The 16,474-nt window shown below is 37.4% G+C and overlaps 1 protein-coding gene across 1 annotated transcript; it reads right to left on the bottom strand.

The window, feature by feature from the left end:
• Window positions 1–2,307: 2,307 nt before the first annotated feature.
• On the bottom strand, window positions 2,308–16,200 carry Smp_128070 (hypothetical protein; the record flags this gene model as incomplete). Its single annotated transcript, XM_018790460.1, has 7 exons — window positions 2,308–2,609; window positions 7,967–8,068; window positions 11,414–11,497; window positions 13,630–13,762; window positions 13,807–13,921; window positions 13,992–14,144; window positions 16,088–16,200. 7 exons carry the CDS (start codon window positions 16,198–16,200, stop codon window positions 2,308–2,310), a joined length of 1,002 nt encoding a protein of 333 aa, XP_018646274.1.
• Between the last annotated feature and the right edge of the window lie 274 nt (window positions 16,201–16,474).

The raw sequence follows: 16,474 nt of genomic DNA, 5'->3' as shown, positions 1-16,474 counted from the left end.
ACCAAGACAACAAATGTCGCAGTATCCTCTGCATCAATAGGCATCAACATACACAAACGAAAAACCAAGATTCTTAAATACAACACGGAGAACACCAACCCAATCACACTTGATGACGAAACTCTGGAAGATATGGAATCATTCACATAAATGGGAAACATCATTGATGAACAAGGAAGATCTGATGCAGATGTAAGGGTGAGGATTCATTAAACAAGGACCGCATTCCTACAATTGAAGAACATATGGAACTCAAAGCAATTGTCAACCAATACCAAAATCAGAATCTTCAATACGAACGTCAAAACAGTTCTACTGTACGGAGCTGAAACGTGGAGAACTACTACATCCATCGTCAACAAGGTACAAGTATTTATAAACCGTTTTTCACGCAAAATACTCAACATTCAATAGCCGGATACCATCAGCAACAGTGTTTTATGAGAGAGGACAAAACAGCTTACAGCTGAAGACGAAATTAGGAAAAGACGTTGGAAGTGGTGGTTGGGATATACATTGAGGAAATCACCAAACTGCATCACGAGGCAATCCCTAACTTGGGATCCGGAAGGGAAGAGGAAGGTCAAAGAACACATTACGCTGGGAAATGAAAGCAGATATGAAAAGCATGAATGTTAACTGGAAAGGATTGCCCAGGACAAAGTTGGGTGGAGAATGATGGTGTGAGGCCTATTCTCCTCCACGAGGGGTAACAGGTGTAAGTAAGTAAGTTACATATGATCTTTTCAAATAGGGCATTATTTAAACAGAAAATCAAGGCTAGGTTATTAATGACAGACTTTTATGTGTGTGTATGCGAAGTTAAATCTTCTTGTGGAGCTAGTTACATAGGTCATACACACAGAAATTTATCTCTGGGTGCTTGTGAACATGTATTGGAATGGTTCAGAAAGATGTCATGAAATCTATTATTAATGGCCATCTTTCCATTGTTTTTTATTTAGTACGTGTACACTGCTGAGGAGTCCCATACTAGGACGAAACAGTCATCCAGTATTTCCAGGTTCTTAATGATGCTCTAGCTTAGATTGACTCATGATTTCAACTATTAAAATAGTTTGTTTGTTTGACTGCTATTAACTTTCATGTTAAATGAATAGTTATCTTAAATGAGAATGTACTTGATGGGTTGATAAAATTAGTTTCTTCATAAATGACTGTACCATCTACTTACGTTATTTCATTCCCTATCACCAATCGATCGATAATGAATCTTCATTGACTAAGATAGCTTGGATGTGTGTTATGTATGCTCAACCATTGCTTACTTCAATGTCGACTGGAGTAGGAGTAAATAAAAGATCAATTAGAGGGAGCTAAACCAAAAACAACTTGGTATCAACCAATGATAGGTAGGTCCTGGGTTCGAATCTCGCGAGGCGAGATCGTGGATGCATACTGCTGAGGAGTCCCACAATAGAACGAAACGGCCGTCCAATGCTTCCAGGTTTTCCATGATAGTCTAGCTTTAATTGACTCATGATCTCAACTATATAAAATTATTCTAGTGAGTTAATAATTTCTACAAAATTACTTCAGATTACATTAAATATATAGACCATTGTAGCGGTAGCCTCAGCAGCAGTAGGTCTCAATATAAACAAGACTCTCCGATACAATACAGCATACACCAATCGAATTACACTTGACGGAGGAGCTTTGGAGGATGTGAGAACCTTTACATATCTGGGAATCATTGATGAACACGATAGATCTGATGCACATATGAGGGCGCGGATCAGCGAAGCAAGAGCAGCATATTTACAACTGAAGAACATCTGGAACTCAAAATAACTGTCTGTCGACCAACACCAAGGTTAGAATTTTCAATACAAATGTCAAGACAGTTCTACTGTATGAGGCGGAGACGTGGAGAACTACGAAAGCCGTCATCCAGAAGATACAGGTGTTGATTAACAGTTGTCTACACAAAATACTTCGGATCCGTAGACCAGACACTGTCAGCAACATTCTACTGTGGGAGAGAACGAACTAGATTCCAGTGGAGGAAGAAATCAGAAAGAAGAGCTGGAAGTGTATAGGACACACATTGAAGAAAACACCCAACTGCGTCACAAGACAAGCCCTGACATGGAATCTTGAAAGCCAAAGGAGAAGAAAAAGACCAAAGAACACATCACGCCCAGAAATAGAGACAGATGTGAGAAGAATGAACATCGATTGGATAGAACTAGAAAGAAATGCCCAGGACAGAGTGGATTGGAGAATGCTGGTCGGCGACCTATGCTCCATTGAGAGTAACAGGCGTAAGTAAGTAAGTAAACATTAAATATATGAGTCGAACTTACCCTTCTCATTAGTAATATCGTCATCAATGATATTGAATTCAATCATATTCTTCTGTTGACTTTTATGCAAAGTAGTCTGTTCTTGATCGACTTGTTGTAATGATGATGATGATTGTTGTCGACTATGTACATCATCTAAGATCAATCTCTTTTTAGCATTCAACTTAGCTAATTGAATACGCCAAATTGTATTACAATTACGTATACGACAATATAATTCACGATTACAAAACATTAAGGAACCAAGTGATGTTAACGGTAAATAACACAATATTTCACACTAAAGAAAGGATTCAAGAAAAAGATATGCATAGGGATAGATCTAGTAAGATTAAGTTATGTGTTAAGAGGTTGAAAAGAGCTGGTAGTGGCTATTTCCACCTATCACATCAAATATGAAGTGATAAGTGAGAGATCTATGAACGAGATGCGCTATTGAAGGGAGTCAACCATGCAATTATTCAAAGGAGAATCATATGTATATACACTGTGCACACATTAGATTTTGGTTGGGCAAATAAACCTTCCTCATCTTTTGCATAGTAAATTTGGTATACTGTGGGAAGTGAATATAGTAAGTGAATCGAACTGAACGATACAATAGGTGGACACAATTCATATGTTAACCTACTGAAGCTATTTATCAAAAGCATTGGCACATTATGTTCATAGTTCGTTCTTCCATACTATTTCACAACTGAGAAGCGTTCCCTGAGTACGACGGTGGGCATACTAATTTAAAAAGGTCCTACTCACTACCTTCTCGTGGCATTACTGTTGTTTACGAAAGTGAGAGGACGAAAAGTGAATGTCCGGTGCTTTAACCGGGTTAGTGGACATGGAAAATCCATCTAGGGGAGCTGGAAAACCCTGATTCCAAACCTATGGTGCACATGGACTCCAGTATCCTCAGGGAACAAATGGCGTATGAATCAATCGTTGGTCACCGGTTACCATGGGACTGCATCTCTTCACAATGCTCCACTGCCTTGTGGACTAGACCCTTAGGTCAAAGACTCCGGGTGTAGTCCCCTAAGAAAACCACTTGCTTAGATCTGGGCACCCGGGCAAGTAGGTGGAAATTCTCAAGGTCACCTTAACGTCAATTAAAGGTCGTCCATAAATTATAGTTTCACCCATTTACTTTTTAAAAACAAGATAGTTCATACAAATGAATATTATGTATACAATTACATCACTTACAAATAATTCTCTTGGAAGAGTACATAAATGAAGTCTTGGAGATAAATTAAATTCTGAAAAAAATATAAAAAAATTTATTTTTTTGAATCCAAGACCTTTACAAGTCAAGTGGTAAACACTATTCATCGTAAGGTCATCGATGAGTACACTGAAAGAGTTTCATTCTAAAATGAAAACAAGTTTTCTAGTATTCTTTGGTATTAAATGATGTCCCAATCTGGTATTATCAGAAAGGGTTTTGTGGAGATTTAGTATTTTCATAGTTGAAATCATGAGTCAATTAAAACTAGACCACCATGGAAAACCTGGAAGCACTGAACCGCCGTTTCGTCCTATTATGGGACTCCTCAGCAGCTTCAATTGACTCATGATTTCAATTATGAAAATATTGAAATCTCCACAAAACCTCTGTAGTGCGTTGAAATTACCAATATCGCTTCGCGTTCGTAAGTCGGGATCGTCAATTAAGTTGCGTGTTCGCAGGTCGGGATTACCAATTATGTAGTGGCATGCTTCGTTAATTGATCGCCTCGATAACCATTATTATACCAATCTTAACGGTGTATAGAGTCAGAAGACAAAGAGAAACGACAACTACATTTTTATTGATAAATGATGCAGACCAGAAGGTTATAAGCATATGAGCAAATGTTAGTGAGCGAAACATAAACGACATGCATTGGAGATGGCGGGGAAGCCAACTCTTTTTAAGCAAGCGTTAATCAACATTTATAGTCAAACAAAAATGAATAACAGACATGTGATAAATAGGATAAGAAGGGTACACGCACCTACGCTCATATGAAAATGGTCACGGTTAATAAGTGAATAGTTAACAAGGTGAAAACATAACTCATGATGGATAGGTGAATTGGCTTGGCCAGTAGCTAGAATAAAGTATATGGGCTTAACATATAAACTGATACTACACCCCTTCGGATTACCAAAAAAGGATTTTATTTTCACCTTGTTCTTTCTCTTGCTGTCTATTATCAGCCTATTTATTTATTTAAGCACATTAACATTGTAACCAAATATATATGCGTCACAATTTACTATTCGATTTGTGTCAGGATTGGAATACTACCCGGGTACCGAAACTAAAGTAGATGATTTTCTTAGAGGATCATCATTTCCCGAACCTTTCACCTAGGGGTCTAATTCATAAGGCAAAGGAGCAACGTTAGAAAATGCAGTCTCATAGTGGTCGGTGATTAACAAAAGGTTCATATGCTATTCGTTCCCTTAAAATTCTGGAGCCCATATACACCATAGGTTTGGAATCAGAGTTTTCCGAATCCCCTTAGTGGATGCTCTGTACCCAACAACTCGGTTGAAGCACCGGACTCTCTCTTTCGATCCTCTCAATTTCGTGAACAACATCTGCTTACATTATTCTTTTTTCTATCTTTATTTAGGTTACTGTTATTAAGCTTAAAATTGATCTGATCACGTAACATGCGTTGAAATATTCACAAGTATCAACAACTCCCATCTTCATATCTTTGTTACTAATACATTGATATTAATATGAACATTACTTCCTACCCTAGAATGAATTGTAATAGCAGAGATCTGTATTCAATCTTTGTCTTCCATTAACATTCGGTGGACTACTGCACTATTTATTTTATTTATTTATTAAAACACATAAATATTGGTACAAGAAAGCACCACATATATATGCGCTACACAAATCTCATTCGATTTGTGTGAGGGCTGGGATACTGCCCAGGTGCCTAAATTGCAGCAGGTGGTTTACTTAGGGGGCCACACCCGGAGCCTTTGACCTAAAGGTCTGATCCACAAGGTAGTGGAGCATTGTGAGGAGATGTAGTCACATGGTAGCCGGTGACCAACAATAGGTTCATACGCCATTCGTTCCATCAGGATCACAGAGCCCATGTGCACGATTCGTTTGGAATGAGGGTTTTCCAACTCCCCTAGGTGGATCCTCCACATCCACCAACCCGGTTAAAGCGCCGGACATTCGCTTTTCATCCTCTCACTTTCGTAAACAACACCCCCGCCACGAGAAGGCAGTGAGTAGGACTTCCCTGGCAGAGGCTATATATTCGCGTGGCCATGTGAGAGCATTTGGAGAGGGAGAGCGGACTCTCCTCACTCTCGGCCGTACCAGGGCATTTGGGGGCTCTACTCTACACTCCGTTAAAATCATATTCTCTAGGTTCAATTTTTTTTCTCCCACTACCGCTGATTTTTCTATTACTCTGATACTCATCTTGATAATCTTATCACATTACGTGTTAGAGTAGTATGTCAACTTGAACCGATTCACATGTGGGCAACGTCTTATATTGCTTATTACTAACATATAACAATCAAGTTTTGATTTGATAATTTCGAGTAAATTGAGTATTGGATAGAGTGTTATAAATAAAAACTAATACAGTTGTAGATAACCCAATGAGTAGAGAAATTAGATTTTCTGATGTTTCGTCACTCAATGTAAGCTACTTCTTCAGAGTTAATAAATAACCCAATCCAAATTAATCTAAGTTTAAATAGTACAATGAAACAACGCAAGAATATCAGGTGTGATCAATCAAAAAACAAATCTGAATAAATCAGTATCATGTCATTTCGGTCAAAGTGATTCATAAGCGACGTGTATGTCTGTGTATATGTGCACCGTTAAGGATGAAAAATGTGTGACCATTGTAATGACAAAGGATAGATTTTAATTTGTAATGTAATGGTGTGAAATTGTAAATAATATCAGATTAGGTGACTAGGATAGATAATCTAAGGAGGATGTATAGTAAGGCCTTCTTTTCTATTGAGAGAAGTAGGATTAAACATTATATGGAAAGCTTTAGTTACTCTCCTTTCTTTGTAATTGGAAAAGTCTTTTTGTTATATCAGAAGGGGTTTTGTGGAGATTTTAGTAATTTTATAGTTGAATTCATGAGTCAATTGAAGCTAGACCATCATGGAAAACCTCGAGGCACTGGACAACCGTTTTTTCCTATTGTGGGACTCCTCAACAGTGCGCATCCACGATCCCGCCTTGCAAGATTCGAACCCAGGACCTATCAGTTTCGTGCTTGAACGCTTGACCTCTATTTTGATATTTTCGAAATCAATTTAATGATTGTTGAAAATGGTTTGAACTGCTATTGCCTACTTAAGTTGAATTCTATGCAGTTCTACAAGATTATTAGGAGGTTTCTTTGTGTACCTAATATATTCTTTTGGCGTAAGTCAAGATTTCGCGAAATGACTCTCCAATATAGAAGTTATCACAATCGACACAGTCTAATTTGTAGACGCAGTTCTATGTTGACAGGAAGAGGATATTTCTCTTAAGCGAACTAAAGTATTTCGAAGTATGTTCGTTGTTTTGTAATATACTTTAATTCTGTGTTGTTTTAAGATTCTTTGGAGTTCTTCTGTTGTACCATGATGATATGGTGAAACTGCAGTATCAATCCATGGCATTTCATTCGACTTATTATTATTATTATTACTACGTACTGAACTGTCTTGTTTTAATCTACTTCTAATAATCTTCATAGGAAAGTGATTAAATTGTAAGATACTAATTACATTCTCTTGTTCGTTTAGTTTGTCCTCTTCCGAAGTGATGATCTTCTTTGCTCTTCTAAAAAGATTTAAGGCTAACGAGATCTTAGCACTGAAAGGATGTGCTGAATGGAAGTCAGTATAACGTCCAGCAAAAACGCCCTAGAAACCTCTAGAAAAATGATGAATTATATATCATTGTCTGACTAGATGAATACCGACTTAAACTTCTAGAATACCAAGGTTACACATAAACACATAAATATTCTTATTTTCTGTAATCGAACTAGTCTTAGAAGTAAGAAAAACTCTTTTCATTTTCCCTACTAGTTTTTGTTCGAAGTTCAAATGATAAAAGATTACCACGACGCGCTATGTTGATTAGTATTGGCGATGGTTGGAAGAAAGTTAAGGGCGGCCAAACTAAAACATGGCATCAGTCCACAAAGTCACTAACCTCTAGTCTGAGCCATGTTGGTAGATACAGACTACTTGGTTGTTGTCTGCGTGACTATAGTAACCAATGGTTGGAAACTCTGGGTGACATGGCTCAGAATCGATCACAATGGTGTAGGTGTATACACTCTATCTTTCCTTAAACCTTGAGATTAAAATTGCTTCATATCTGTCTTCCTTTCTGTACTATATCCTTATATACAATCTTTCTTTTATATATTACCACTACTAAATTAACTACTTCTATGAATTCGGTGTTCATCTTGTTGTGCTAATGAGTGAGGTATGGCGAATTGGACCGATGCATATATGTGCCTGGTCCTACGTTGTAGCTGACTGACTGTAAGGGACTATTAAGGAGATAAGTGTTAAGGGTTCATATACCAAATGAATGAAAGACAAAATAACAAGAATTGAAAACATTTGTTTACCTGAATGAATAGCTAACAATATAGGTTCAATTAATTTATCTTTAATTCGTATAGCCAATAATCGTAAATTTCTATATAGAAGATTTAATTTGTTCACAGTAGCTAAATTAAGTATATAAACAAATGAAGAGACGAAGAGAGAAAGAGGGGGGCATTTAAAAAGAGACAAATTATGAAAAAGGAATAATACAACAATAGTGAACGAACCAATTTAATCAAAGATGAATAGTGCCTAGCAGTGGAATCCAGTTTGACGAGCGTTTCGTCCTATTTGAGACTCGTCAGCTGGATGGACCTGCCACATCTCAGACTTGTTGATGTTCACTCTGGGACTCGAACTCAGTACCGTTCGCTTCAAACACTATTGCGTTATTCACCCAGCTACTGAGTCCTGATAGCCACTTTCTTGTGAAATGGGGTGAAGTTTAAATTCATTTAGTATTGTTTGTTTGAATCTTCCCATTGATGTTTAGGACTGAAATTGATCAGTCTTTAATTGGCATATGGGCACACTATGCGTATTGCCTCGATATAACCTTAATTCACAAGCATTATAAGCAAAGATGGATAGTGGAATCCAGGACGCGTGTTTCATCCTATTTCGGACTCGTCAGCTGGACGCAATTGCATCTCAGGGTTGATGTTCACTCTGGGACTTGAACCCAGTATCTTTCGCTTCAAATGCCATTGCGTTATCTACTCAGCTACTGAGTCTTGATAGTCACTTGCTTGTGAAATGAGGTGAAGTTTAAAGTCACTTGGTATTGTTTGTTTGAATCTTCCCAAGCAAGTGGCTATCAGAAATCAATAGCTGAGTGGATAACGTGATGGAATTTGAAGCGAACGGTACTGGGTTTGAGTCTCAGAGTGAACATCAACAAGGCTGAAATGCAGGTACATCCGGCTGACGAGTCCTAAATAAGACAAAACGCGCGTCACACTGGATTCAACTGCTAGCCACCATCTATCTTTCTTTATGAACCAATTTAATGTTTACAAAAAGGTTTTGGTTTCAAAATACTTTGTACTGATGTATAAACTAAGTTTGTCTTGTTTATTGGATGAATGTAGTCACATTAGGTAATCATAATATTTTATAGCTTACTAGAATATAAAACATCATGAGGTAATATACAATCTGTGAAATACGAACAAACAGGACAATATTGTAGGACATCTATTCCTAATCTTGTATATTGATAGACTTAAATGTGTGAAGTTTTGGAAAGTGACGTTATAGTATAGCTAAGTTGAAGGAATGAACTAGTCGATGTTTTAAGTTTCAGCTGGAATAAATATTGATAAGTCTTGCTGATTGATGGGCTATATTCGGATCCTAAGCTAGTCTCGTACCCCCCCCTCCCAAGCTAGAACTACACAGCGACTTGAACACAAGAGAAAAGGCGCAAAATATACGAGGAGCACTTTACTCCAAAGGTTCATTTATATACAGAAAATATGGGGGTTTTCATAGTATTTTAGAAGTCCTTGGGTTTTCCTGAAAATTCTAGAACGTTACTAAACATAGTAACAGTGTAGTAATCAGTCAATCAGAAGCTCTACATGTGACATTTCACTTTCGCGATTTTTCTAGCAAAACTTCTAGTCAAACGTTGATTGGATGAAATGCTTCTTAATGTTTCCTGAGCCTTTCTTGCCTGTTGCGAAAAAGTTTCAGGATCGCCCCAACAAATATCAATGAATTAGCTTCTAGTTCCAAGGTATTCATGTGTCAACTTTTATAATGTCTTGGACATTGTTAGTCTTATTCTGTAATGTTAGACAATTAGAGGTAACTAGGAGGAAACCTTACTTGATCTAGGTTTTATGCTAGTTAGCACGTGTCATCAAGTCAAACTTGAAATCTGGAGGGAGTTAATGCTCTATGTGAGATTCAGAAACTCATTATTCAGCTTCATAGTCTGAAATAGTAAAGTCATCTAGTTATTCGATCCAGGAATGGATACTAAGTAGTGACCAATCAAATGTATTTTACGATTCTTTACCACTTAATTTGAATATAGTTATTCAATGTTACTTTAAGTGAATGATAGATAAGTAGGTTGCAAACTCATTTTTTAAAACGAACGAAATTAAGCAACCATTCACCAATGTCATCAGTGAGTTGATATCTCCCAATAGACCTGGTTGAACTCCACTGGTTACTGCTTTTCACTAGAACTCCATGAAATAACTCATGGAGCCAGTCACTAGTGGGCACATGATCATCGCCTCGAATTCGCGAGGCGGGATCGTGGATGCGCACTGCCACTGAGGAGTCCCATAATAGGGCGAAACGGCCGTCCAGTGCTTCCAGGTTTTCCATGATCTAGCTTTAATTGACTCATGATCTAAACTCTATAAAATTACTAAAATCTCCAAAAAACCCCTTCTGATCATCTTTTAAAAATTGTTTCTCTTACAATACTCTTTCAATAAACAAGACTAAATCATTGTTTATGGGATTAGTGGTACCAGGATAGAATATTCTGGCGATTAGTTACTCAATGGAAACCTAAACTGGAACAACACTAAGAGCTACTTCTGTAAATCACACATAAAATCTTGAAGTTTTACTACAAATAACTTCTTCTGGAACCCTTCTAGAGTTAATGCTAGTCCAAAACCTAAGAAATGGGGTTAGCAACCTTACTCAGTAAAAAAAGCTAACCAGAAAAATCCTTTAAACCACTTAAAAATGCAGACGTTCACCATTTTTAACATGTAACATAGTCAAATTCATTAATGCATGCCTTATTTTAGCTTTTGTAAAATATCACAGTAATTACGGACTTATTAATTTATTTAAACACATTAACATTGGTACAAGAAGGAACCAAATATATATGCGTCAAAATTCACTGTTCGATTTTTGTGAGGATTGGAATACTACCCGGTTGTCCAAACCGAAGTAGGTGATTTTCTTAGGGGATCATTCTACGAGCCTTTCATCTAGGAGTCATAAGGCAGAGGAGCAACGTTAGGAGATGCAGTCTCATGGTAGCCGGTGGTTAACAATAGGTTCATACGCTATTCGTTCTCTTAGGATCCTGGAGCTCATGTGCACTGTGGGTTTGAAACCAGGGTTTTCCAACTTCCCTAGGTGGACCCTCCGTATTCACCAACCTGGTTGAAGCACCGGACATTCTCTTTTCGTCCTCTCAATTTCGTAAACTACAGTAATGCCACGAGAAGACAATGAGAAGAACTTCCCTGACAGTGACTGTATACGCATGGCCATATGAGACCATTTAGAAGGGGAGAGCGGACTCTCTTCACCATCCGTCGTACCTGAACATTTGGGGGTCTGATGATGAATTCACTGCAAAAACGATTATTCACTCAAATATTCCTTGTTTTTGAACATTTGTATAGAACACATCAAAACACTAACTACATTATATTTCCTTTAAAAAAAACGAATACTATGGCAAAAGATTCACTTACATTGGCATATAGCATCTTGCTTGATAAGATAAATTTTTGTTTGCAAAATTAATTGTTTTCGAATAGGATGATCTTCAACACTTGCTTAACGGGGGAAATAGAAATGTAACAAAGAATAAAACAAACAAACAATGCAATGGCATTTAATACTAGTAATGTAACGAACAAGTACATATATATAGGGAGAACCAATGTATTTTGATACAAAATTACAGATTTCTCTGGTAAAACGTGAAAACCATACGTTCAATAAGCAAAGATGGATAGTGGCTAGCAGTGGAATTCAGCACGCGCGTTTCCCCCTATTTGGGACTCGTCAGCTGGATTTACCTGCATCTCAAAGTTGATGTTCACTCTGGGACTTGAAATCAGTACCATTCGCTTCAAACGCCATCGCGTTATCCACTCGGCCACTGAGTCCTGATAGCCACTTGCTTGTGCGATGGGGTGAAGTTTGCCAATTAGAGACTGACCAGTTGTAGTCCTAACGCATAGATGGGAAGATTCAAACAAACAATACCAAATGAATTCATACGTTTAATAGTTTATTTGGAAATTCTCCATCAACTGCCTCAGTTTTTGTCGTTCCTTCATTGCTATTACAATTACTCTCTGCCCCCTTTATAATCGATTCAATCTTCTTAACCTTCTGCTGACAGGCATTCCATTTCTGATTGGTGTTATATGCTACTTATGTCGACATAAGTAGCATACACCATACTACTACTATATATAAAATAATGGATGGGTATCGTTACGATATTTTAGCTATCTGGTTAGGTTCCCCGAGATGTTAGAATTCTTTGTTTCAAACGATGTAATTGATATAATGCAATTCACAGGTTACAATGGTATAGACCAAATTTCTCAATATCTTCCATTTAGTTTGGATTTACCTATATTTTTACTTCTTAATTAGTTTACCGTTGATTCTGTGTTCTCTGTTGTGGTCTTTCTACATTCAGTATAACGTACGTGAGTCATCTGTCGAATCTCTTCAATGACTGCTCAGGGATAATTGAAGTAAACAGTTACTATTATCAGCTAGTTCGCCTGGGGCGTCAAAAGACGCACCTAAACGTTGTTCAGCTTGAATTATTCTATTTACTTAGTGATGAAAAACCAACGAATAAAATTTAGTACGTTTCTGAAGATCAAGAGCTTCTTATGAAATTCACTGTTTACTTTCTCAGTAATACAATCAACAGAGTCGTAGGTAGGAATGGAGAAAACACAACAAGATATCTGCAACTTTTTGAGTTTGTAGAAAAGTCTCATTAGACCAGAAATAATATTTTAAGATTTAGAATCCTTAACATTGATGACGTATGTGAAGCAAGTTGAAGATAGAGGAGGAGGAGGCTAATAATGGAAATACAAGAAATAATACTCAATGAATAAAGGGATTCGTTGTAAAAACGACAAGCTCAAGAGCCTTTCACCCTAATAGACAAGCCTGATCGTCACTTAAATGTAGCAGTTACAGCCGAGTTAAACCTGTACACATACTCATCTTGTCATATTAGTATAATATAGAAACTTGAGTTTATTTATTTATTTAAACACATAAATATTGGTACAAGGAAGCACCACATATATATGCGCTACACAAATCTCATTCGATTGGTGTGAGGGCTGGGATACTGCCCAGGTGCCTAAATTGCAGCAGGTGGTTTACTTAGGGGGCCACACCCGGAGCCTTTGACCTAAAGGTCTGATCCACAAGGTAGTGGAGCATTGTGAGGAGATGCAGTCACATGGTAGCCGGTGACCAACAATTGATTCATACGCCATTTGTTCCTTCAGGATCACAGAGCCCATTGCACCATTGGTTTGGAATCAGGGTTTTCCAACTCCCCTAAGTGGACGCGCCGTGTCCCCCGATCCGGTTAAAGCTCTGGACATCCGCTTTTCATCCTCTCAATTTCGTAAACAACACCCCTGGTGAGAGAAGGCAATGGGCACGACGTCCCTATCAGAGGCTATATACACGTGGCCATGTGAGAGCATTTTGAGAGGGAGAGCGAGCTCTCTCCACTCTCGGCCGTACCAGGGCATTTGAAGGCAGAAACTTAGATCAACATACATGAATGCCAATCTCCATGTTGATTATGATTGATTGATCAAAGTATCATAATTACATTAATTGTTTTCTTTTCAAAAAAAAAACAAACAAAAAAAGAGGGGGGGAGGGTCTAAAGTCAATAGAAATTTACCAGCAATACATGTCATATTTCCATTTTGAAATAATGTAAAAATTACTTTAATAGAATGTACTTGAGGATAATTAAATGTTAAACGTATAATTGATGATCTTTGCTGATAATATTGATTGATATCATCTAAATTCTAAAAAAAGGTAAACATTATATAGGACTATATATACTACTTACATATAAACCTTTATCAGTAGCAAATATATACAATGGAATAGCCATTAAATAAATCGATGAATATGGTTGAAAATTAGTTATATGATTAATTAATCTAAAAATAGGAGTAGTTAACTTTTAAAAGAGAGAGGGGGGAGAGGGGTGGGGGTGGGTGGAAAATGTTTGTTACTAAGGGGGAACATACTTCCATTTCTAATGATTGTTTAATATCATCTAATTTTTCCAATGAACGTATATATATGATATCCCCATTAACAATACCAAGATTAGATATAGATTGATTTGAATGATTTATATTATAATAATCTTTTGCATTAAGACTTATTTGTACATTTTCTCTGGATATAGAAGAAAGAAGAAAAAAAGGTATTAGTCGTTAAGTAAATATTAACATTTGAAAGTAATATATGATCACGACATAGATTTTTTTTTATAGAAGACTGACAAAATAGTAATAAAACTGGGATTAGACTTTCATGAGCCGTCAGTCAGTCACAACGTAGAACTTCATACGTACGTACATCAGTTCGAGTTGCCATACCTTGAGAGCCAGCTACCAGGAACGTAAAATAGAATGTTACCATTCCTGATGATTAGGTTAGAGAGCGGGAAGATATGGACACAGCCGGTTTCGAAATCCAGGTGAGCCTAATCTTTCCGACTTATCTTTATGTTATGCTGAAACTTGTGTGCCTATTTATAATTATGAGTGGGATTGAGGGTGTTGAAACCATAATTGTACTTGACACAGGCGCGTCACCATCCTTTATATAAGAGGAATTTCTGCAAAGGCTAGACCTTGAAAACCAGGAAACACTATATTGTTCAGTTCTAATTACGGCAAGTAGTGCCCATTTCGAAGCATGCTATAAGATATGGTTGGACCTATCGGTAACTAAACATCATTTGTGATATCACTTCTTGACTCATCCTATACCAACTTGAGATGTAGTCCTCAGGAGGATTTCCGCTTTTAGATAACGTGTGCGTTATTGTAAACGAAGTGAAAATGGCAATATTTGGTTCTAAAACTCTTGCAATCAATAGAAACATATTTTACGCAACCAAAAAGTGGATTTAACATAGTGTCTTATGTAAGCTAAATTACAAAACATAAATACTCATAAGACAGATGGTGTCTTGAAGTACTTGATGTGATTCGGAGTCTAGTCCAGTATTTAGTGAAGCTAAATAATATACTCCTCTAACTCTTACTCTAAATCTCAACCTCAAGTTTGTAAAACGGAAAGGTGGCGAAGCATTGTATTATAGCTGATGATGAAAACACTGACCCTAATTTGCATACTTAAATCGAAACTCCAGCTTGACTCCTAATACTGAATCCTAACATTTCTAATATTATAAATGATATCAGTTGGTGACGAAAATTCTATGAGAAAATAACTCTAACTCGCAAAACTAGTCTGACTCCAACCATGTAAACTTAACATTTCTCATGTATTATAAGGGACAATATAAGTACTGATGGCGAAGAATGTGTCATTGTCGTGAGTGCTGTTATGGTACGAGCCAAACACCTGACTGCGCAAAAATGCAACAGGGATTTCTCTCATGATACACTTAAAGAGTAAAACACCACTGGAAGTTGGTGGTCAAGTTGCTACAGCAGCGACTGAAGGGGAATGGAAAATGCGGAAACAAAGAAGAGAAGGAAATATAGCCCAAAACAAAGCCCGTAGGAAGATAAGTCCTTGATGGACTCACGCTCTGCGTTGCAGATTATTCCAGCAAAATCCGAAAGTAGGACAATATTTAGCCCTATCGTGAATGGGAAAAGTTTGGCCCCATAAAACATTGTCGTGAGTAGTTAGCAAGACTCACACGACACTGTTACAAGGAAAGCTAACGGTAAGATACCAACAGTTAACAGCCAGAATCTGACATCACGTTTGAAAGCCGTGAACACGACTTGAAAAGAAGTTAAACACGTTCCTAGCTTAATTATTTGGGATCTACAGGAGTCGAAAGACAATAAACCTGCTAAAAGGCATGCATACGATCTGGAGTTAGTGGAATTCGGCATCAGAAATGTACTGCCAGAAGAGGTTTCAGGGGTACATATCACGAAAGTAATAAGACTCGGTAAATGAGTTGGAGGCGAGACCCAACAAAAAAGGATCTTGGAGTTAGTACTCGGGAAATTTGAAGAAAGAGACGTGATATTGAATAACACACACAAAACTCGTGATTCAAATATTCGTATCCGACCAGATTGGCTGCTTGAGAATCGATTCAAATGGAAATGCAAAATAATACCTACCTTTTTAAACCGAAGATTTTTGAAGCAGATTCAAAAATCTCATTAAGAGTGTCACTAGCTGCTGCCGTCTCGAAAACATGGAACTTATTTAGAAACTTCAGCCTAAGTTTCATCTTTCAACTGCTCGGCTTGATTTGACCTTGTTGCTTGAATGAGTAAAACGAAACTAAAAATCTTTTCGACTGACTGATTTTATGGCTAGGGTAATAAAGTCTTCAACCTAAGGGATGAGGAACAAATAGTCGTGTCATTTATTGTCTTGGTGTTCCCCTTGGTAGTCGATAGGATACCTTGGACCCAGGTTTCGTGCTATTTGGCACTTGTTAGCAAGGTATACCTGTGATCTTGAGAGCATTGATACTCGCTGACAGATCCGATCTCGATCCC

Source organism: Schistosoma mansoni, assembly GCF_000237925.1.
Source record: "Schistosoma mansoni, WGS project CABG00000000 data, supercontig 0097, strain Puerto Rico, whole genome shotgun sequence".
NCBI classification, from domain to species: domain Eukaryota; kingdom Metazoa; phylum Platyhelminthes; class Trematoda; order Strigeidida; family Schistosomatidae; genus Schistosoma; species Schistosoma mansoni.
The sequence above is the reverse complement of the archived record's forward strand: the minus strand, read 5'-3'. Positions and strand labels throughout refer to the sequence as shown.